This window comes from Mytilus edulis, chromosome 3 (assembly GCF_963676685.1).
Source record: "Mytilus edulis chromosome 3, xbMytEdul2.2, whole genome shotgun sequence".
In the NCBI taxonomy this organism is placed as follows: Eukaryota; Metazoa; Mollusca; class Bivalvia; order Mytilida; family Mytilidae; genus Mytilus; species Mytilus edulis.
This window is the reverse complement of record NC_092346.1, coordinates 6,910,979-6,936,864: the sequence shown is the minus strand read 5'-3', so window position 1 is coordinate 6,936,864 and position 25,886 is coordinate 6,910,979. Positions and strand designations below refer to the sequence as shown.

General features: G+C 33.4%; 1 protein-coding gene across 1 annotated transcript; it reads right to left on the bottom strand.

Moving 5' to 3' along the window:
- Positions 1-24,102, bottom strand: LOC139514747 (uncharacterized). The gene is made up of 4 exons (XM_071304387.1): positions 23,690-24,102; positions 20,347-20,576; positions 17,378-17,672; positions 1-2,457 (listed from the first exon to the last, which is right to left on the bottom strand). The coding sequence occupies exons 1-4, from the start codon at positions 23,904-23,906 to the stop codon at positions 128-130; spliced, it is 3,072 nt and encodes a 1,023-aa protein (XP_071160488.1). The 5' UTR covers positions 23,907-24,102; the 3' UTR covers positions 1-127.
- Between the last annotated feature and the right edge of the window lie 1,784 nt (positions 24,103-25,886).

Below are 25,886 nucleotides of genomic sequence, written 5' to 3'. Positions count from 1 at the left end.
TGGTGTTGTTTCTTAATTATTATTTATAACTGTTGATGTAAATGTCCTTTGGTTTTGTGAATCTTCGTTTACTCCTTGGTTTTGATTGTTATTGCCTTTAAAGCATTTGGAAAAAATTGATTAAACTTCAATTTCGAACTATTTTCTGACTGGTATGTTGATGAATCATATCAATTATAGTTTTGTTTCCTCTTTCATAGGCAATCTTTGAAGCTGACTGACCCTGTCCATTACATTTATTACAGTCTGCTCCTCTGTCTAACAACATTCTCAGTATTTCGGTATGGCCATATTCACAAGCCATCATTACAGGTGACTGACCATCATTATCACCTTTATTATAGTCTGCTCCTTTGTCTAATAACATCTTTACTATTTCTATATGCCCATTTACACAAGCCTTCTTCATTAAAGGTGACTCACCATGCCTTCCATATTTATTATAGTCTGCTCCTCTGTCTAACAACATCTTTACTATTTCTATATGACCATGTTTACAAGCCTCCATTACAGGTGACTCATCATACCTGTTACATTTATTAAAGTCTGCTCCTCTGTCTAACAACATCTTTACTATTTCTATATGCCCATTTACACAAGCCTTCATTAAAGGTGACTCACCATGCCTTCCATAGTTATTATAGTCTGCTCTTATGTCTAACAACATCTTTACTATTTCTGTATGACCATGTGCACAAGCCTTCATTACAGGTGACTCACCAAACCATCCACATTTATTATAGTCTGCTCCTCTGTCTAACAACATCTTTACTATTTCTATATGACCATGTTGACTAGCCTTCATTAAAGGTGAAATGTCATTTTCATCACATTTATTACAGTCTACTCCTCTGTCTAACAACATCTTTACTATTTCTGTATGACCATGTTTACAAGCCATCATTAAAGTTGATGAACCAAAACTATTACATTTGTCATAGTCTGCTCCTCTGTCTAACAAAATCTTAACTATTTCGGTATGACCATGTTGACAAGCGGTTATTACAGGTGACGCGTTATATCTATCACATTTATTACAGTCCGCTCCTCTGTCTAACAACCACTTGACAAATGACATATCACCTAAATAACAACAATGCAATAAAGAAGTTCCATAGGTATATTCATAGGTATAATCCTCCTCCTCATCATCATCATCCTCCTCAACCTCATAATCATCATCATCATCATCAAATATATATATATAACGTGAACAACTGTTTTTTAATAAGTATTCATGTTCATTACAGATATTTGCCAGTTTTGTCTGGTTGGATATATCTAGTGTTTTCAAATAGCATAGCAATTTCTGTTTAAACTGAGGTATCTTCATATTGATGTTACTAAATACATCTTGTAATTTTCCATTTGACCAGTCATCAATCATTCTCTGTATGTACATCTGATGATATTTTGCAGGTACTACAGTAATAAACGGATCCATGTTATCTTTTGTTTCTAATAAAAATCGTTCCTTGATTAAACCACTGTCTGCATTCCTTATCAAGCAATATGTCATGTGTTTGCCATATATCTTAGCAAGAAAGTCAAATATCTTATCATGTAAAATTTTGTAAACATTTTTTTCTTTCTTTATGAATGTATGTGTAAGTGAGTCAAGTTCATCTTGTAATACAAGTCGTGATGTTCCCCTGTCTAATCTGCATGCCTCACACGTGTTCTCTATAATAGCCCTAGTTTGTTCATTCAACTCTTCTGTTAACATTTCTTCCTTTAATTTGTTGTTAAACATGACACATAAAGCCAAAGCACAGTATTTAGCGTGATGCCCTTTCTTTAGAAACTTATCAATCTCTGCTTCATAAATTGAAAATGGATTTTGAAAGAAATCTGTAATAATAAGTTTTGAATTATCATGGCACAGTTTACATAAAAGAGGAAAACAGTCATAAATATCATAAAAGTCACTTATCTCAGAGGCTTTTGCATTGAGATACAACTTAGCTATTAATTCTTTTTCCGGTTTTGACAAGCAAATGTTTTTAGATAACATGTTACATACACATGACTTAAAAACTGACAAAGAATCAAACGTTTCGTCTTGATATACTTGTAACCGACATGCTGCAAGTATTTTTGTTTGTTTTTTTTCAAGATTTTGTCTTATATCTTTTAGTATTGGTTCCCAACATTTAATGTCACTCTGGTCCAGCGAAAAGTTTCCACATAAATCATCAACAACAAACAATGTTTTCTTATTTGGATTGTTATACCTCAGAATGTCACCTGGCTCTGTGACCACAAGTACATCATATTCTTCTACCATTTGTAAAGCTACATGTCTCAGTGTTGCTGTCTTCCCTACACCAGAATTAGCTGTTATAGTTACACAACTGTTTTCCTTTATGCATTTGAAAATATGCTCTGCAGCTCTTGTATTAACAAACATCTTATCATCACTGTCCTTCCAGTTTTTGAGTAATTGTTCATTTCTTGCTGAAAGACGAATTTTGGAATATAAATAAAAATAAATAAACGATTAATTGATCAATATAACTGATTGGTCTACACTTTTAAGGGTTTAACATATCTGTCATTATCAATGGTGCACTATGTTGAAATTCACAAATCTCATTTTTATTCTTGGAATATATTGTTGTCAATTAGTTTTTATTTCTTTTCAAATTTCTTCTTGGAATGTTTGTAATATGCATTTAGTATGCATCAGTTTTCTCATAGACCGAACAGTGACAATATATTTGTAATAGGTTTAAATAAATGCTTCTCATGACACAGCTTGATACGACCACAGATGTTTAATCCTGAACAGTTGGGGCAAGTATGGACACAACATTCAAGCTAGATACAGCTCTGAATTAGGATAGTGAGTATATTTGATGCAGCATATATATATATATATATGTTTCTGACACAGAATGAATATGGTCGAAGAACTAAAATATTTGAAATAGGATATTAACCTATTATTGTCCAATAATGGCAATATCTAAATATATGGTTAGCATGGTTAGATTCAGCATATCACACAAAAAAAAAATCTATATTTTATGAAATCAAACAAAGTTTCAGCTTGGATCTCAATGTGCAACAATTTGATAACAGGGCCCAAAATCCAACATAGAAGTTATTAAATTCAGCATATCAAAGATTCCCATACTTTTAATTTTTGTGTTGAAATCAAACTAAGTTTAATTTTAGACACCGATTTGTACCAATTCGAAAACTGGGCCAATATCAAAAAAGATAAATACATGCTTATTTTTCAGCATACGAAAAAAAACCAAGATTTCAATTTTTGTGAAATCAATTTTGGACTTTCTGATCTTAATGTTAACTTCATAGAAAATATGGTTGCCTATTGTAACTGGTTCCTATCAAACCAACTTTAGCAGAAAACTTAACAACTTTTTACCCTGTTGTCGTTTCAAGAAAAGCAATACCTATGTTGATTATCTTGATTTTCTTCACAGACAAGATAAAAAAAATCTTAGCACGGTAAGAATCAGCACATCCAAAGAACTCCAATAATTCCATTTTTTATCAAATCCAGCAAAGTTTAATTTTGAACCCATTCGACCTCAAGTTTGACCATTTTTTTAAATGGGGCCACAACAACAATCTAAATACAGCTAGATTCGCCATATTGAAGAACACCAAAAATTCAAGACTTTGAATTAAATCACATTGAAATAGGTACCCGTAACCATACACCCTAGACGGTTAGGACATTTCCCACAAAAGTCAATCCCACACGTCCATTTTGGAATGGAACATTGTGGTACAGTTTTATAGATTTGAATACATAAGTTATACTCAAGTAACTGCTCTGAAACAAGATGAATGCTTTCTTCACCCTGTTTGTCCCTATTTTCCAACACAGCCAGGGCATAAACCCCAAAATCAATACCAATCTTTATTTGTAGTATGAAAGCTTGTGGTACAATTCCTCAAAAATCCTTACACTTTTAGACTTCAGATATTGTCAGGAAGCTAAATGGCTTCTGACGACAACGAAGAAAAACATGGTCATACCATTATACGGCTGTTCTGAATTTTCCTTCATCAGAACTAAGATATCAATATAACTAACAACTTACATATTTCTTATTGATTCAAAATCAAATATCGTTGTTGTATTACTATATTATTATTACATACAAAATCAATATTGACTGGTTCATTTTTTTTTGTCTAAGTATCAGAGCTTATCAACAAAACTTATGTGGATTACTGATCTTTGAACTGAGGTAAAGGTTATGAGAAGGTTGTCTAAAGGACATGTACATGTATGCCTTGTAAAGATTTTGGTGGTATACTGATTGATTTATTTGTCTTAGAAACATTTGTTTTGTATAAGATGTTATTGGATTTGAACTAGCATTAAGTAACTGCAAGTACTTCAGATCAAGGATTTGTATAGTGAGAAGGATTGGAATCTCGCGAGCAGTTTGCATTGGCTGTATATAAAAAGCTGCGTATACGAGATTTTGACGAGATTAACCGTGATGCATCTCGTTTGTCGTTTTATGTCATCCATTAACAGTTAAATTCGTGTCGCATCAAGATTAAAGTCAGCCTATTGTAAGTATAATATATATATTTGCATGATAATGATACTTTTATATGTAATATTATGTCAGTTCAGATTAAGAAATCAATTAACATCGTTACAATACGCATTATTTACAGCTAAATTGACTATGCATATTTTCTCCTGATCATCGCCATAATCCCGCCCAAAAAGGCTGTCCAAACCCCATCTTTGAGTTCAATCTCCTCCTTCAAAATGAGGAATTATGTGAAAAAACTTTAATAATATGAAATAAATGTGTTTGATACGTGAACAGTTCAAATAATATGGTGAAAGGTGCTTTGGTTGTTGCTATTTTGATGAATGTTTCAGGCCGACCTGTCCAAAATGGCTCCGCGTCAGTGCAAAGTAGGATGGGCTTAGATAAAATCAATAAAGTATCTCATTTTGTCGATTTCAGCTATGAAACGTAATTATTTCATTTAAGTATAGTTTGTTTGGTGTTCTTTAAAAAAAAAAGTGCTTGTAAATTGATAACGTGTGCTATTATCATCGTTTTAAAATACCACTACGGTCACCAGATGCATCCAAATGTTGTCATTATGGGCGGGATCAAATTAACATAAATTAACTTCCTTGATCTCGAATTTTCTGAGAAAACGTGATGGAAATGTTTACATCTATACTTGCTTCTGTGTTAAATTGGATGTTAACAACAAAGGTACTGTATTTCTCAACAGAATTATATCTTTTAAAACGGCCTATTGTGCATACATGTACAAATGTATGTCCCCTAGAGGTCGGAGAGAAGCACTTGTAAGCAGTCATATTATGACATAATTACCCTTTTTCATATTGCTTCTTTTTGTGTTTACTATAACTATGGTGAGAATTTCTTCCTACTAGAATTATATTATTAATGATCTGTTACAAAGGTTTCAGGAGTATCATAATATGTTAGAAAGCTTCGTAATATTTGTACTGTTTGTTCTTTGTGAGGGCCTCAAGGTAGATAAGCGAAAGCTAATTGAGTCACCCTTTTTAAATAAAGTCATTACTTACTGACTTACTTACTAGTAGGAGATGGGTGAATCAGAATGTCCGTAAAAGAACTCTGAAATCAGAGACCGCTCACAGTGGCGAATCCAGCCATTTAAAAAAGGGGGTTCCTAACCCGGGACAGGGGGGGGGGGGTTCCAACTATATGTCCCCATTCAAATGCATTGATCGTCCAAAGAAATGGGGGAATCCAACCCTCGGAACCCTCTCCCTGGATCCGCCACTGGCTCATGTTTTGTCTGTTGTTATTTACATTTTATACGACATTTTATACAAATCCTTGGTCCAACTCTAAATAAAATTATTCAAGAACATGTATATAAATAAAAATATTAATCAGAAAGAGACTACAACAAGCTGAAGGTATAATCCAGTGTTGAAATGATAAAAGAAAGGTGCACATGTTTGTGCTGAAGCGCAGCTGGCATTTGAACACCCCCCCCTTTATTCCTTCATTGAATAATTGGAAAATGCCTCTATACCATTATTGAATAATTGGAAAATGCACGTTCATCCGAACATCACAATCTTCAATTTTCTACCAGAACAAGCTAGTGCTACGACTTAAACCTAGTCTAAAATATTCATCTTAAAAAAATCTAACGAACCAAGGATTTTTCTCGCTATACAGATCCTTGGACCGCCAAATAAATTAAGAGACATAGAAAAACTGCTTTTATGGCTTGTTAGTCTGGCAAACATTCGTTAAGTCTGAAATTCATTATGGTGAAAAACTAAACAAAATCACAAGCTGATGTAAAAAACAGAAAGGACAGTCTGCAAATTTTAAGTTTGTCTCAAGTTGCTGTTCAATTGCTATGTTTTGATTTACGTGTTCAGTATGTACATGTTTTTGTATATGTTAAGAGTTTGCATGTATGTATGTAAGTTGATCCATCTGTTTACAAGTTTACAGTTATAACTTTAATTGTCTGAATAAATTTAGAAACTACTTTGGGATAACCAAATGTGTAAATTACAAGTTTAAAACCATTCAAACGGGGAAACCAACGGTCTTATCTATATGAAAAACGAGAAACACATATAAATTACATAAACAAACGACAACTACTGTACACTTGTACATCATATTCCTGACTTAGGACAGGTTCAAACAAAAACTGTTTTCTGTAACATTTCCATTAAGTACATGAAGTAATTGCATATTTCAATTTCAGATTTCATATTTCAAGATTTCTTGAGCCTACGTAGTATATACAGCCCTCTGAAGATAGAAAAAGTTTGTGTAGATAATAGCCAGGTAAATATTTTCCTTTCTTACTATTATGCTTAAGTACAGTACACCGACTACTTAACACATGGAATTTATATTCATCTGATCTTAACCTCATTTTCATGATTCAATGGTCAATGGTTTTTTTTTTTGTGTTCAGTCCAGTGTATGAATAAGAGACAAGACAATTTTTATGTATATAACTGAATTTTAATGTGCGTATTGTTATGCGTTTACTTTTCTACATTGGCTAGAGGTATAGGGGGAGGGTTGAGATCTCACAAACGTGTTTAACCCCGCCGCATTTTTGCGCCTGTCCAAAGTCAGGAGCCTCTGGCCTTTGTTAGTCTTGCATTATTTTAATTTTAGTTTCTTGGGTACAATGTGGAAATTAGATTGGCGTTCATTATCACTGAACTAGTATATATTTGTTTAGGGGCCAGTAGAAGGACGCCTCTGGGTGCGGGAATTTTTCGCTACATTGAAGACCTGTTGGTGACCTTCTGCTGTTGTTTTTTTCTATGGTCCGGTTGTTGTCTCTTTGGCACATTCCCCATTTCCATTCTCAATTTTACCTTTGAAATCGGCAAAGAAAAATATCCCATCATGACAAAACAATCCACTTATGGATAAAAAGTTAACAACATAAAAGACAGGAACTGCTCCTTTTTGGATGTACTGTATACTTATCTAACATCCTGAAGTTGTGACTGAAATCTTTATTTATCAATATAAATACTATAATAATTAGTGGTTTTAGTACTCAACTAAGCTATTATTTTAAGATGGACACACTCAGTATATATTCCGGGCGTACATGTATATAGAATTTATACTTTAATATTATGCTCTGTCATGTCTGTTAGCATGAGGAAAAAGAAAGATGAAATATTTTTCTAGCAATCTTTTTAAATGTGCTATTTGTCAAATTGTCAGTAAATAATTGTCAACCCATATAGATGTATAAATTACTGCATCATGGATTCATGCATTGTAAGTTATTCCATGAAGTTTTCAATTACCCATGGAACATGGCAAAACTTTAAAAGTTTTGTATTACCACTATATGACAAGACAAGGTATTGATCATGATATAGTTTAAACAAGCCTACCAGAAGTAATTCTTAATTCTGAAGCCCAAATCTCACATATCATGTTACTCATGTATATATCATTGTGCATATGTAAAAAACAGCAGTTTACTTCATAAATAAAGGAGTCATTTCTATATAGACATTGACCTCTTTTGGACTGATCAAGACATGGGACTCAAGTTGTAACCCCCTTTTAAAAATAGCTGGATCTGCTCCTGATAGAACTGAGGTTACGAGACTAGTTTTTGTAAATGCATTGAAAAGTGTCATTTATATTTGTATTAATATTAAGTTCATTTAGCATGTCTGGTTGTTACATTTTTTTTATCCTTTTTTTTAAGTTTATATGGATTAGTGTATCTTGTCCACAGTAAAATCAAATAAGAAATTTGTCAAACACATGTTATGTTCCTGAGGCACATGTGCCTTACAATTTACCTGAGACACTTTATCTGTACCCAGGATTTCCATGTATCTTTTGAATAATACCCTGTGTATTAATAAAGCAACAGATGGTATTATGCTGTACATATAGGGGTATTACCACCTTTGTTTTCCCCTATTACAAAAGAGGGTCTAAATGGGGTTAATAAATTTGAGAATTGAAATAATAATTAGTGATCAAAGTTATGCTTGGGTAAAATAGGAAACAATGGGGTGCCAAATTATAAAGAATAGTCATACATGATAAAAGAAGGAGGTAATATTACACTGAAATTCATTAATGAACCCGGTAAAGAATAAAAGAAATTATCAGATTACATGAAATTCTAATTGTAATGCATGAGAATTTGACCAAATAGGCATAAAAGTCATGAAGCTGAATAAGAATTTTAAATTATTATTAGGTCAAACAACCATACAATGTAATAATGTAATATGTAAGTGTGCTAGGGTTTGCACTTTTAATCTAAAAACAAAAGGTGGGGGGTAGGAGGGGTCCTGATCCAGAAATCCTGGGCTTAACAGTGGCGGATCCAAAACTTTTCCTAAGGGGGGGCCCGCTGACTGACTTAAGTGGGGGGGGGGGGGGGGGGGCTCCAGTCATGCTTCAATGATTCCCTATATAATCAACCAAATTTTTCCCACGAAAGGGGGGGCCCGGGATACGCCTATGCTTAAAAACACTAAATCTTGAGGGCCAGCATTTAAAAAACAAATTCTGACATCCTGAAAGGGTCAATCCACAGTTTAAAAAGATAAAAGTCCTATCCCCCTTCATTAAGGATGTAGTTATATGTTTCTTTATTGTTAATTTTGAAAGTTGACCTTCAGAAAAAAAATGTTAGTTGTTGCCTACCTATGCCTTACAGGCCTGACAGGGTTGGGTTGGTAGGTCAGTATTTTTTTAGGCAAACAACATAATTGACATGTGTAGAACTTAAGGGCCAAATAAAAAAAATCATGTGTGGTTCCAATTACCCTGCCAACCCTACTTTTTAGTCTCTATAATAATAGCCTAACCTACCCTAAATATAAAAAAAGAAGATGTGGTATGTTTGCCAAAGAAACAACTCTCCACAAGAGACCAAAATGACACATAAATTAACAACTATAGGTAACCGTACGTTCTTCACTAATGAGCAAAGCCCATACCACATAGTCAGCTATAAAAGGCCCCGAAATGACAATGTAAAACAATTCAAACAAAAATCTAACGGCCTTAAATATTAAATAACGAAAAACAATTATTTAACCCATAAACATGATAAACAAACAACAACTTAAGATTTTCTTAAATTTTCATTGTTGAAGTCAGAATATTGCTCAAGACTAAATGTAAAAAGAACACCCTAACTAAGGGAAACCTCATTAGGCAAATTAGTTAGGTTTAAAAATAAAATCAATATTAACCTTTTTAACCATAACTTTACATGCTATATATATGCCAACCCAATTGGCTGTGAAAATTAGACTAACAATTCTGTTTTTATTAATTTGCAGAATGCCAAAGTTAAGGAAAAGGAGGGATGTTCCTTCACAGAGAAAGCGTAAAAAAGTCCAATCTACTGACTTGCACAATGACCATTCTTATAGTATGCCAAACGAGGACATAGTGCAATTATGTCTAAAAGAAGAAGTAGAAGTGCGTGGAGAAAGGATTGACCCTGACTTTACTTTGTACACTGCTGAGCCTGTAGAGGACATAGAATGTACCTCCTATCAAGAAGAAGTAGCTATAGACATGATAGAGGAAACCGAATGTGTGACATCATCATATACAGACCCATTCGATAAACTTAAGCAAGATGTTGTCCAGAGTGGTTGCATCAGTTCACCATATGTTTTAGATACAACCAGTGATTCAATCAAGATAATGCTTTTATATCCGTCCGCTGAAAGAATATCTGTTAAATTAAATGTGATGATAAATAGAGATTTTTTTGCCAAAGTATTTGTACACAGAATCCAGCTCAGCTAAGACCATGACCTATGGATCGGTTTACCAAGAATTTTTGACAGTGTTAAACACATCCAAACATTACTTATGAAATTACAAAGTTATTCTGTGTGTACAGGAAATTTCGAGGCAGATTTAATGTCTTTTATACCAGTGGGCACATCTGTCGAGAGCGCAGAAGGTTCTGCAAGTAGCCAAGGTTTTCGAGAAGGTGACTTTGAAGCAGTGAAAGGTACCATTTCCTATTCATCAACTGTAAGAAGCATGAACTGTTTACTACTTGTGCAGGGAAACAGATGTTCACCCTGTACACAATTAAGAAGAGTGCTGATAAGTAGAAAACACAGACGAGAAGAAAAAGAGAGAAAAAGTAAGGAAAACATACCAAACTATTTACACAGCACTATAGGACATACCAAGATGTCCCGTACTGAACTAATTACAAAAATTCACCAGCAGAAAGACAGAATAACAACCCTACAGAGTGAAATTGACAAAACTCAACGGAAGTTTCAACGTGAGGTTAGCAGTAAAGGTGTAACATTAGACTTCAGTCAGACACTTGAAATGCAAGATACAATGGCAGCATGTACAACTGAAATAATGAAAGCCTTTCCTGATGCCAATTCTTATCAACGCCTTGTCTGGTCAGAACAACAAAAGAGCACGAATGTGAAGTCATTGAAGGGTATGCGATGGCACCCAATGATACTAAGATGGTGTCTGTACTTGCGTCACAAATCAAGTGCTGCCTACGAGGCTTTAAGAGATTCGGGTTTCATTACTCTTCCAAGTTCAAGGACATTATTCGATTATTCGCATTATACTAAAAGTGACAATGGTTTTTTGCCAGATGTAGTGAAAGAACTGAAAAGTGAGGCTTCGAAAAGAGATATGTACAGTACAGTTGATCCTTGGAAGAATTATGTAGGACTTTTGTTCGACGAAATCAAGGTTAAATCAGACTTGGTGTATGATAAACATAGTGGCGAACTAATTGGTTATTGCAATCTAGATAAGGTCGGAAACCAGATAATGAACTTTGAAAGAAGTATGAAAGATACAAGTTCTACAGAAACAGATGCAGACATTGCCAAATACATGCTTGTGTTAATGGTGAGAGGTGTTGCAACAGACTTGAAATTCCCTTTAGCAGGCTTTGCTACCTTAAGTATTACTGCTGATTATCTTTATCCTATTATTTGGAAGGCTATTCGCATTTTAGAGACCGGCTTTGCTCAACTTAAAGTACTCTTTCTGACTTGTGATGGCGCATCTGCAAATAGGAAGTTCTTCAACATTCATGGACAGGTGAATGAATTTATTCATTACACAACCAATCCTTATGCCGATGACGAAAGAAAACTTTATTTCATCTCAGATGTTCCCCATCTTGTGAAAACAACTAGAAACTGTTTCAGCAATTCATATTCCCACAAAAACACCAGAAAAATGTGGAAAGATGGAAAAGATATTTCGTGGATGCATCTGTTGAAATTGTTTGAAGACCATTGTGAACTATCACTGTACAGTCCGTGTCCTAAATTGACAAGAAGTCACCTTGACATGACAACCTACGGTTGCATGAAAGTCAACATTGCAGCACAAGTTTTGAGCTCCACAGTAGCGAATGCCCTTGAAATGATGTATGGAGATAATGTAACCGAGACAGTTAATTTCATCAGAATTATGAACAAATTTTTTGATTGTTTGAATGTAAGAAACTTATATGAAGGTAGAAATAAGAGAAATCCTGACCTTGATCCATACACAACAGTCAATGATGAAAGATTACAGTGGTTGAGAGTAGACTTTATTAAGTACTTTGATTCCTGGGAACAATCAGTGATGCAAAGAGCTGGTAATTTTTCAAGGAAACAACGCAAAGGAATGCAATTGAGTCATCAAACATTGACAGGTTTTAAAATCAGTGTGTTTTCAATTGTAGACTGTGTTAAATTTCTATTAGAATCTGGCGCAAAGTTTGTCCTCACACATCACTTTAACCAAGATCCCTTGGAGCAACATTTTGGACACTACCGACACAGGGTTGGGGACAATAACAACCCTACAGTGAATGATGTTCGTCATATGATGACCTCCATGAGAGCGGTTGGAGCTCAAGCTTTGGCACCCAAACGAGGAAATGTCAGTAACCAGAGAGACAGGAACTTTGTGATTGATAACACTTCGCTACCAAAGCGCAAAACATTTTAATGTAAATAATGCAGGAAGTCTTTTTGTACAAGTTTAATTTACATGTACATGATGTATACTTGTCATATGTATTTATTTCCAAATAATGTATTATTTATGCAATTCTAATAGCAGTATATGAGTGTTTGGTAGTTTGTAAACATTTTCATGTAAACTTGAAAGGTGAAATGTACACATGCATATGGTACATACATGTATGTACAATTGTACACGTATGATTGCAGGTATCCTTTATAGTACTTAAACTAAAAATAGTCTTAGTTAACCATTGGTCAGGTTGATGCTTATGAAATTGAGAAAACATTTGTAAGGGTGCAATTTTCAATATTTATTTTTTTGTTCTCAGTAATTGGGTTCACTAAAAAGTTATAAAAATAGACGAAGTTTTGAATTTTAGTTGAGTCCTTGCATTTGATAGAGTTTTTCTTTGTCTGGTGGGGTATGGAAATTTTTTACTAACATGCATTGTACAATGTTGTACATGTATCTTGTGTGTGCAAATTTGAGACAACACTGTCTGTGATTATTTGTTGTGTTCCTACATGTATTTCATGTTGTCATGTTTGTCATCATAATATTTACCTTATATGAAAGATTTTTTGTTTTTGGACCAGATACAATACTCAATACAGTAAATAGTAATTCATAAATCTTTATGCATTTGATAATTAATTATTTCTAACTTTTCAATGTTAATTTCAAAGATACAGGAACAAATATTCAACACTTTTTTTTTAAACATGCTTATTAGTGAAGTGTTTTTTCTCTCGCATGGTTCTGTCTAAAAAGGTAATTAAGGTATGTAGTTTTTGAAACAAAAAATATGTGAAATAAATTGTGTATAACGTGTAATATATGATGTTGTTTTTTTTATTGCGCCAATCTATATTTGTACAAAATTTTTTCATTGTTATATGAATGTGTAGAAATTGAGAGAGTTAGAAAACGTTCAATGTTTGTCACATGCTTGATTTATAATTTGATATTGTGAATTTTGTTGTGTGAAAATAAAACTTTCAGCAAGAACAAATCTCTATTATTAAAAGCTATCCTGGATAAATTTACATACATGTACATATAATTGTATGTGTCCCTGATACTTTAGTAGTGTTCAATTCATGTTCATGAGTTCCTGTGTTTTGCTGTGGTCGTCATAAGAAATGATACATGATTCCCAATGAGACAAGAATCCAAGGGACAAGGATATATAAATAAGAGTTGTATGAATGCCAATGAGACAACTATCCACCAGAGTTCAATGTTCTGACACCAAAATTGTATTTATATTTGTCATATTTCTTTGTTTTGCTCCTGATGTGCTAGGTTTAAGTACCACAATTGTTCTTATTTATTATCTTATATTGACAGAATATTGATGGTTGTCGTGGATACAAATAAATTCATTTCGTCCCTCATTTGTTGAAGACCTTATATTGTTCCTGTTTAGTGTAGGCCGTATGAGATAAGTTTTGTAGTTGGATTGCAGCTAAATTTTCTTTCAGTAGTAGTTGTAAAGCAGTGTTATGAAAGACAATAAATAAAAAGACATTTACACATTTCACTCTTTTTAAATATTCATACAACAGTTACATCAAGATCATGTGGAAACAATTTAAATAATTATATTTCATGTATGAACAGAACAAAACTAAATGTCACAGTGTCAACAGTTTAAAGATTTCTCCTTTAAGGCTTGTCTTAGACTGGATGAGGGTTGAGATTTTGCTTTCTTGGTCAGTTTATTGCGTTCTATACGAGTAACAGCAAAGCCACGGATGGTTAAAAACAAATGAATGATGTCTTCAGTTATAGCTGACACAATATCTGCAGTTTCACCTTGCATAAGAATGTCACAATAATGTTTTACCATGAACCCTTCCATCATAGCTTCTTTTAAAGGATCAATAAGAAGCGAACTAGCACTATATGAAGGTTCAACTGTTTTGCGAATAATTGTCTCTAATTCACGGATTAATAAGAACAGGGAATCTGATGGTTTCTGAAGGCCACCACGGTCTTGTGTCTTATACCACTTGTCATATTGTTTCACAAAGTTAACACCTGAAGAATTGTCTGTAAATTTATTTATGACGGACAACTTCTTAGTAGAGTACCTGGTGTATCTCTTCTGTAGGGCACGAATGGTGTAACCAGCAATATAATACAGAATGCTTTGGTCATTTTCTGTTAACTTTTCCTGATTTGATGTTGATTTCTGAACAGCTGTCATTGTTTGAACTTTAAAAATTTCACCAACAATATCCTCATGTACCATCTGTAGGAATAAGTTGGTATGGTTCAATGAGTGAGATGGACAATGCGAGTGAAAAGTGTTTGTCAATTCTGGCTTTACTCTACTTATGTGTAAACGGCGAAACATTTGCTCTTTGTCACATGAGGAAGATATGTTGATTGTAGTTTCAACAAATATCGGCTGAAAATATTTCAACAAAATGTCTTGCACTACTGCTGAATTGCTCACAAATTTGCAAATGTCTGTTATGCTGTCATTGATGGTAAATGGATCATTAGCAATGTTGGACAAACTGGACTGCAAAGCTGTAGGGAATATTTCAGCAAATGAACTTTCATTTAAGGCGTCACGGACTGTGCTAGGTAGTTTACTATCTGCATGTGTGCGATGGTCTGTTGCTCTCAAATTCTGTCCATGTTGTTTCTGGACATGACCACGGAAGCCTGAAATTGTTTTCAGAGTCTTTTTGCAAACAGGACAAGTGTATGAAGGTTTAATACATGTATCTGGTACAGGTTCAGACTTTTTCTTTTTGGCAATGTAACATTCTTCATCACTGTCACTGGGTTCTGGATCATACTCAGTATATTCACCTAACAAAAGATCAAGGTCAATATCTTGGTCCCAGGATAAAAAATCTGACATGGTTGTAACATTGAATAATAATTTGAACTGAAAGTTGATAACTAAATATTCCATTTTATAATATATCTAAGCTTGTTCTGATACTGAGATCAAAGACTTCATTTAATTAATCATCTTGATTTTTTTTTAAATTAAATGTTATGTTTTGAGATTAAAGGTTGTAATTTATTTAATTATATATATTCTTCACTAATTAATCTAATCACCACAAAAGTATATTTCAATTACAAACAGTTCCTTGCATAATTAATAAAAAACAAAGAACTATTTAAAAAAACAGAAAGTCAAACAACAAGCTGTGACAATCAAATAATTATTTCATCTTCCTCTTTGAGTAAATGATTATTATGAAGATAATAAATGACTACCAAAACTGCGGTCACATGAGGGGGAAAACTCAATATTTTTTATCTTTTTCCGGGATGAATATCAAATTTACAAACTTAATTTAATTTTAATACGAAAATTTCACAAACAAACTTTATAAACGCCAACTTTTCCTTTTGATCTATTTAGGTAATTATCGCTTTGTAATTTAAGAGAAATAAGAATTGTTTTATCGGTAAGTCTACACAAAACTAATATCGTAAAAAGATCGTAAGATCGTAGCTTACCATGTGTATTTTCATAACGTTGTTAACCAAGCGATAAAACCGGATATTTACAATACAAGCGAGTATCATGGTATAAGTGGCGAGTTTACGACTTCTCACGATACGCGAGAACTAATGAGATACCGCGAGATTCCAATCCTTCTCACTATACAAATCCTTGTTCAGATCTGTACATTGTGTCTTTTGTGTTTTTGTTAGCCATTTAATCAACTTTTTCTGAAAGGCTGTTAATTAACTGACACGATTAAGATATTTGAATACTGTATTATTCAGTACTTCATTTGTGTTGTTATCAATACATTAAAACATGTATAAATATGCATTTTTGCGCCTGTCCCAAGTCAGGACCCTCTGGCCTTTGTTAGTCTTGTATAATTTTAAATTTTAGTTTCTTGTGTATAATTCGGAGTTAAGTATGACGTCCATTATCACTGAACTAGTATAGATATTTGTAAAGGGACCAGCTGAAGGACGCTCCAGGTGTGGGAGTTTCTCGCTGCATTGAAGACCTATTGGTGACCTTCTGCTGTTGTCTGTTCTATGGTCAATGTCGTCTCTTTGACACATTCCACATTTCCATTCTCAATTTTATTACTATCTAATTAAAATCCTGTATGGTCATATATACAGTCAATAACTATTATTAGATTTCGTGTGTGTTATATGTCTAGGGAGCATCATTTTTAATTCTTTGAGAGGGCTTTCATAAATTTTGACTACTCTCAGATTAGTAATACTGTGTCTTATGCCAATTTGTATTTGTGGATAATACCAATACAATGAATCAACTCATTTTCAAATATTTGTTTACAGGTTGTTATTACTTTGTAATATTACAAAACTGTTGAAGGTTAGGTTGTGACATAACACTTGCTAACAAGTATATATATCTGAAAATTTAACTGAACAACCAGAGGGTAAAAATAATGTTAACATAAGGCAGCAACCATTTGATTTTTTCGGAAGGGGGGGGGGGGGGGCTTTGTTTATTTTCCCAGACAAATTTTTTTTCTGCCTCTGGCGAAAAAAAATCTACCTTTTGGCAAAAAGTTGAAAACAATTTTTTCTTTTAATTTTAGCACTACATATAGTGGCGGCTGAGGGTGAAAACAACAAATTATTTTTTTTTCTCTAAAAACTGGAAACAAACTTTTTTTTCCAAAAAAAATCCATAGACTCAACCATAAAGGTATAAACAGTCTCAAAAAGCTGACGCAATATAAACTAAATTGCCTGATTTGACATTATGATTAATTTAAAAATCCAAAGGTTTCTACCTCTTACCAACCAGAAATCCCACAAAATATATTGAGAAGATGTACCCCAAGTCCCTTCAAACTGTTTACCTCTTATATTCCATGGTACAGTATCCTTCTGTGAAGTTTTTATTGTTTCCATTTCTTGTGTTACTTTCCTATGGTCATCCTGTAATGTCTCATGGGATTTCTTCACTTCAGCATGGTGTTTTTGCAGTAATTCATGCGATATTATCAAACTTTTAAATGATTCTTTTAGTTCCCGGATTTCATTATTGGAATGTTTTATGTCCATCATTATTTCTTGGTTGGTTTGATCTAATGGTTTTGTTTTGAGATGATCACACTCCTGCTTCGTTTGCTGCCCACCCAATCTATCAACAGCCTGCAAAATAAAGGATGATACTTATTACTGTAAATGACTACAATAAAGCTTGCAGGTTCAAAAACGGGTCTGCCTAATTCTTGCATTACTCCGAAACAAAATAACAAACCAGTAATATATGGCATATCTTAAACATAAATGAAAAAGGTAAATGAAAGAGATTTAGTGTCTATTGATTAAAAGTCCATGGTGAAAATGAGGTCAAGGTCATATTCTAATATCTCATTTAAACTTTTGAGCATGGAAATGAAATGTTTAGTCAGTGCATACAACAGTAAAAGAGCTGACGAAAGATTTTTTTCCAGTTCTTAATATGCATAACTCAAGATCAGTTAGAATGAAAAAGTGAGCAATCCAGCAAAAAATTTAAAGTGACACCACCAATATAAAAATTCAAAACTGTTTAGGGTTATAGGGAGGGTTGGGATCTGGCTAACATAACGTTTAACCCCACCACTTTCTGTATGTATGTGCCTGTCCCAAGTCAGGACCCTGTTATTCAGTGGTTGTCATTTGTTTGTGTGAAACATATTTGTTTTTCTTTTGAAATGTTTTACATTTGTGATTTTGAGATTTTTTATAGCTGAATATTTGGTAGGGAATTTGTTCATTGTTGAAGACCGAAGGGTGACCTATAGCTGTTAATTTCTGTGTCATTTGGTCTCTAGAGGAGAGTTGTCTCATATGCAATCATACCACATCTTCATATTGACATCAGTTGGGTCAAATGTTTTTTTTGTCACATTGACTTATTAAGGTTTTTATAATCGTTCTTATGTTGTACTGTTATACCACTGTCTCAGGTTAGGTCGAGGATGGGGAACCTGCTAACATGTAAACCCCGCCACATTCTCTATGTATGTGCCTGTCCCAAGTCAGGAGATTGTAATTCAGTGGTAGTCGTTTGTTTGTATGTGTTAGATATTTGTTATTTTCTTATCCCAGGCATAGATTTCCTTAGCCGTAATTGGCACAACTTTTTGGAATTTGGATCCTCAATGCTCTTCAACTTTGTACTTGTTTGGCTTTATAAATATATTGATATGAGCGCACTGATGAGTCTTATGTAGAGGAAACGCGCGTCTGGCGTACTAAATTATAATCCTGGTACCTTTGATAACTATTGTATTTCATTCATTTTTTATACATAAATTAGGCCTTTAGTTTTCTCATTCGAACATGTGGAATTGTTTCACATTGTCATTTCGGGGTCTTTAATAGCTTAATATGCGGTATGGGTTTTACTCATTGATGAATTCTGTACAGTTTAGTTTAAACATATTTATTTATAGTGGATTGGGAAACAAGTTTTGCAACTTATATTAATCCCTTTCCACTTTGCGGGTGCGAGTATCGTACAGTGACCTATAGTTGTTAATTTTTGTTTCATTTGGTATCTTGTGGAGAGTTGTCTCATTTGGCAATCATACCACATCTTCTTATTTATATCAGATGAGTCAAATGTTTTTTTTTGTCACATTGACGTATCTTGGTTTGACAGCATGTCTATCCTTTTCCTCATAACATGCATAATAAGCAAGATATTGACATAAAAGTTTACATTTTTTTTAAATTGGTTAATCATGTTAATAAGGCTGCTGCTGTTGTGGCAAAAGCGAATGCACCAAAATATGCATCCTTTGGTCTTGCATTCTGCAAATTCGGTTGCAGGTGAGACAATAATAAATTATGGACACAAACTGAGATGTACAGACAGTAATGTAATGTTTTACAAAAAATCATAGTAAGTAGTTCCTCTCTATCTGAATTTGATTTCCTACAAAATATCATAGATCTATCACAAGTTGATCCTGTCAAAGCAGAAACCTGAACAATGAAGATTGGTAAAGTATTCAAAGTTCCTGGACCATGACCTTGGGGGCAGAGCCTCATGATAGTCGTCAAACTGATATGCACTGATAGTAATGCAACTTTACATAAAAAATCAATAATCTACCACATGAAAAATGCTGATTTATTCAAAGTCACTGGACCATGTCCATGATGTTCAAGGGGACAGTGCCCAAAATAGTCGTCAAACTGATATGAACTGATAAAAATATGACTTCTTACAAAATATTATTGTTCTATCACAAGTTGATCCTATTTAACAAACTTAAGCAGAAAACTAAATATTGAAATATTCATAAGTTATTGAAACCTAGGGGAGAGGGCCTCAAAATAGTTGTCAAACTGACCTGAACAGATAGTAATGCAACTTCATACAAGATACCATTGATTTATCACAAGTAGATCCTATCGAGCTAAGTTAAGCAAACAAATTAACCTAATTTCTAATTAATTCAAAGCCATTAGACCATGACCTTAGTAGGAGACGGGGCCTCAAAATAGTGGTTAAACTGATGTGTACTGATAGTAATGCATCTTTACATGAAATATTAATGATCTATCACAAGTATTTCCTTTCAAACTAACTTTAGCAGAAAACTTACAATTGTTGACGAAGTCATCCTAAAAGCAGTCCTTGTGTCTCATTTTCCGCGACCAAAGTTGCAGGCGCCACAAAAATCAAAATCATATATTTTCTATAAAATAAATTTCATAAGTGTGTTTAAGGCAAATTAGTTCTATTTGGTTTCTTGTAATTTGGTTTTAAATATCTACTGACAGGTGACCTACAATTAGTTACATGAACCTTGATATAGATACTTACACAAGTTATATCATTCCAAGCAGTATTGAAGAACCCTGTGTCTAGTTTGCCATCATCTAAATGAGCCAGGTGATTCCTGTAGTATTTGATCCTTGCTAAGTCTGCAGCTGGTGTGGTTTCTATTGCAGAAGGTAAACTGTCAAACCCACAAAGAGGAGGGGTGATTGGAGTCAAATTCCTCAGTAACAGTATCATCAAAGTTACGTCGAATGTTTTAGAATCTGGTACATCTAGAAAATACATTATATAATAAAGATTATAAAAGTAAAAGCAAATAGCAAGTTTGTTTATTAATACATTTTTAGCCAAATCAATACTTCATTGTACTTGGAAATAGTCTTACCTAAAAATTGTATAGTGAGTCCATCATGTTCATTGATTACAGTTGTAAATAAGTGATTCAAAGGAACATAAATTTAGTAGTTTCGAAAAACTAGAGGCTCTAAAGAGCCTGTGCCGCTCACCTTGGTCTATGTGCATATTGAACAAAGGACACAGATGGGTTTATCACAAAACTTTGTTTCCATGATGGTGATGTGTTTGTAGATCTTACTTTACTGAAATTCTTGCTGCTTACAATTATCTTTATCTATAATGAACTTAGCCCAGTAGTTACAGAGGAAAATGTGTTGTGTAAAAAGTTACAAAATTTACGAAAAATTGTTAAAAATTGATTATAAAGGGCAATAACACCTTAAGGGGTCAACTGACTATTTTGGTCATGCTGACTTATTTGTAAATCTTACTTTGCTGAACATTATTGCTGTCTACAGTTTATCTCTATCTACAATGATCTATAATAGTATTCAAGATAATAACCAAAAACTGTAAAATTTCCTATAAATTACCAATTCAGGGGCAACAACCCAACAACAGGTTGTCCGATTGATCTGAAAATTTCAGGGCTGATAGATAGATATTGACCTGATAAACTATTAATCCCGTGTCAGATTTGCTCTAAATGCCTTTGGTTTCAGAGATACAAGCAAAAATCTACATTTTACCCCTATGTTCTATTTTTAGCCCTAACGGCCATCTTGGTTTGGTTGGTCGGGTCACCAGACACATTTTTAAAACTACATACCCCAATGATGACTGTGGACAAATTTATTTAAATTTGGCCCAGTAGTTTCAGAGGAGAAGATTTCTGTAAAAGTTAACGACGACAACGACGGAAGCCAAGTGATGTGAAAAGCTCACTTGGCCCTTTAAGGACAGGTGAGCTAAAAAGTACCATGTAATACCATTAGTCAGAGGCGGATAACCGGGACTCACCATGCTCACAAACATGTTTACCCTCTGTAAAAGCCAGGAACAAAAATTTGAACAAAGCTGCTACTATTTCATTTGAATTCTTTGCCATTTTTTTTTTTAACTTTTATTGCTTATTACGGAATATTGCAACATGGTTTCATGATTCTTGCAATTGATAAGCTAGCACAATTTGTGTTTCCCTTTTCGTATCATATTCAGCTAAGTGTGACTTGAGGAGGGGGAGGGAGATTTATAGGTTCTAGCTATAAATAATGTTATTACAGACAATTGTGAAACAAAGTGGGAATGTGTCCACAGAACAAAGATGATGCCCTTGCTTGCATATCATATAAAGTTATAAAGGGACATAACCGAAGAATGGTAAAAGTGACTCTACCAAAATTTGAACTTGATCTGAGTTTTGTGGAAATAAGTATTATGTTTAAGTTTTAAACATTTGGTTGAGGAAAGCTTAAGTTAGAGAACCATGAAAATAAAAACGAAAATCCAGCAATTTTTTCCATTTATAAAGAGCATAATTCTTGAACAATAAAAGTGACACTCCCAAAATTCGAACTTGATCTGTATTTTGTGGAAATAGGCATTGTGTATAAGTTTCATAATAGCATTTGGTTGAGGCTAACTTAAGTTATAGAACAGAAATGAAAAAAATCATCAAATCATAACTCTAGAATGGTAAAAGTGACACTGCCAAAATTCAAACTTGATATGTATTTTGTGGTGACTAAGCATTGTGAATAAGTTTCATTAGATTTGGTTGAGGCTAACTTACATGTAAGTTAGAAAACGGAAATGAACAATTCAGCAAGGGCATGAAAAACTATATCTTAATTTTAAACATACTTTCATTTGAAAAAGCTTAGAGATACAGCAAAAGGAGTATGTTGGATGAAGTCCTAAAATGGCCCCAATTTCTGGCAAAAATTCAAAATCAGGATTAGTTAACCAATGCAAAAATAAATCATTGCTTGTACGATGACAATATCAAATTTTTGGTTGTTGAAATTTTACATAGTTCACTTTGTTCATGACGTCACATTAATAGCACTCATTTTGAATTTTATAGACGAAAATTAAATGAAAATGGATTAATTACCATTACTTTCTTGCATCGGATAGGAAACATATAGAGAGCAGGCGACCACTAAGAAAAACTTTTAGCATAATCTTTGTTATGGCATTTTACATATCTTGCACAAATATTTAGTTTGTCAACCCCTGCACACTTTGTTTCCATAGATGCGTTTATTTGGTTGAAATCTGTACGATTTTGTAAAATGTTGCCCTATTTGGGATGTAAAATTCATCACTCCAGAATAAAACTTTTTAAAAAAACTTCTATTTAGTTTACTCATATATCTTTTTGTCAACTTAAACATAACGTTAACTCTAGAAATGTAAAAGTAACACCACCAAAATTCAAACATGCTTTGTGTTTTTAAGTTATAAGCATTGTGTCTAAATTGTCTGTCATTTTGATGAGACAAACTAAAGTTAGAGAACAGAAACTCAAAATTCAGCAATAACTCTAAATAAATAGTAAAAGTGATGCCACCAAAATTCAATCTTGATCTGTATTTTGTTGTTCTAAGCTTTGTGCATAATTTTAATAGCATTTGGTTGAGGCAAACTAAGGTTAGAGAGGGTAAAGGGGCATACATCTAGAACTATAAAAGGGATGACAGCTCAAATAAAACTTGAGCTATTTTGTTGTGGTAATGAGCATTTTGTATAAATTTCATTACATTTGGTTCAGGCTAACTAAAGTTAGAGTACTGAAACCGATTTCGGGATGTAAGAAGGGACGGATAAAAGGAAGGACATACATGTACAGACTGACATGGAAAGACAACGGTATACCAAAATGCGTTCTGAAATTGGGCGTATACAAAAACTGATACTAGAAAAAGGATATTTAAATTATCTGCAATAACAAGTATTTTGGAACAGAAGGTTTGGCTATAACAATATATATATAAACATCATGTAAAGCACAGTTTTGTGTATACTTTTTGGGAATCTAGGAAAGGTAAACATTGTTTTATGAAATAAAAATTTCTGTACTCACCGGGAAATCTAGGACACAGAAGGTTCCACTGTGATTGGTTGATTCTATGCTTCTTTTTTAAGTCAAGCAATTTGTTATACTCCTTTTTTATTGTTGCTTCTAAACATGCTGGAGCAAATTCACTATCAAAGAAAGTTCTTGCTGCACGAGGAGAAATTCCAGTTAATAACAAACTCATTCGAACATAGTTTTCCTCCTCTACAGAAAGAGATGCCATAGTTAAGACTTTTTTATTTCTTTCCTAATTTTAGACAGAATTCTCTAAAGCAAAATATATTTATTCTAATTGTCAAATCATAGTTATTCACTATATGACAATAATTCATGACATTCAAATTTGATTTAATCTTGGTTGTTGCCCCTCTGATGAAGAAAACCACTTGGAAATCTGGTTTATTTACCATGTATTTACTGAAAAATAAGTTATACATTAATTTTAATGTCTGCATGAACTGGTCAATTGGATGCTTTCTGGTATAATTCCTGTATATACTGATATTTTAGTGTATTTTGCATATATAACATGTATAACAATTAGTAAGTAATTTTTCAAAACCCAATAAAAGACTTCATGAACGAAAATTATTATTTCAGGGCAGTATGAATAACAATTGATTGTTCAGTTATATTCTAGTCATTCTAACATTATAAGGCACAAGAACCAGGGGCGATCTCAGGTGCTCCCGGAGGGTAGGCAGATCCTGATCAAGATGTGTCATCCTTCATGTTCCTCATGTTAATCAATTTTGCCATAATTCTCGTTCGGTGATGTCACAGTCGAGAATACTTCTTGTAAAGACGGCTCAATTGATAATTATCCGTGGCTATCTCTTAAAGTTAAATTACAAAATTGTCAACCAACTCATGGCGTCTGTAAAATTATCAAAGGGATACTTAAATTTACCGCTATAGATATTTGGTTCGTTAGCTTTCTAGTACACTAGAATACACCCGCGAAATCGCGGGCATTCAGACCGTGGTTGAAAGTATGTGAAGTGTTGGAGGAAGAATTTTTTAGAAGAATTTTCTTTTTTGTTTTCTATTAATTTCAATATGAACATTATAGTATATTATGCATGAACATTCATTAGGACAACTATCAATTCTCAGTTTAACAATCAATGACTTTTTGTAAAAGATTTTATGACTGGAGATTATTTAGCGCTTATCTGTATATTATGTTCATTCATTCCTATAAATAAAGTGTTTTTGCATTTTCACTATGAATTCTCAGTTTACTAATCGATCCACGGCGGTCATTGATATATTAAACAGACCGTCTCTATTTAAAAAAAATCTGTAATCGTCGTGAATAGAACACTTTGAAATGATATCAGATAGTAAATACACTTTATTCGTGATGTATATATGTTCAATGTATACAGAAAAAAAACGCAAACCGGATGTCTAGTTTGACTTAAAATTTTGTCCAATGACGGAAAAAAATATCCGGATGCCTTTTTTCTCGTTTTTCTCCTAAAATAGCTCGATCTGTATAATCTTAAGAATGAATGACAAATGCGACTATGCACTGAACCTATAGGACACAGAGGCAGGATGCTTAATTTATTGTGGAAGAAAGAGAAGCGACACACAAAATGAGGTCTTCTCGTTTAATAGTATAGATGCATAGTTTTCTTCCTCTACAGAAAGAGATGCAATATTTAAGTCTCCTTCGTTCCTTTGCTAATTTTAAACAGAATTCTATCAAGCAATAGATCTTTACTACAATTTCTAAATCATTGTTATTTGCTATGTGACACTAATACATGACATTCAAGTTTGCTTAAATCTGGAGTGTTATGAAGAAAATACTATGATATCTGGTATATTAACTGCAAAATAAGATATAAATGAAACAAAAAGTCTAAACAGGTCAATTGGATGCTTGTTGACCAGTATAATATTTGTACTGATTTTTTCAAATCTCCTTTATCGTGTGTATGTGCATTTAGTTATTAAAAAGTAGATAATATCTAATACATTGCTTCGCCAAGCGCAGCTGGAGTTGACAACAGAGGTCCAACCCTGAACAGTTGGGGCAAAAATGGACACAGTATTCATACTTGATACCGGTCTGAATTTGGATTGGTATTAAGTATTTGACACATAAAAGGTTTCTGACACAAAATAACTGCATTTAAAGAACTTGTATTGGTTATGTGAATTGAATTTATAATCATTTTTTCATCAACAA

What these genes read in the sequence shown, in the direction of transcription:
- LOC139514747 (XM_071304387.1), bottom strand. Translation starts at nt 23,906, where the DNA reads ATGGCATCTCTTTCTGTAGAGGAGGAAAACTATGTTCGAATGAGTTTG. An exon ending in TCTGTGTCCTAGATTTCCCG is followed by an intron (nt 20,577 to 23,689) that starts GTGAGTACAGAA and finishes TGTATTTTCTAG; the next exon opens with ATGTACCAGATTCTAAAACA. An exon ending in TGTACCATGGAATATAAGAG is followed by an intron (nt 2,458 to 17,377) that starts GTAAACAGTTTG and finishes TTCGTCTTTCAG; the next exon opens with CAAGAAATGAACAATTACTC.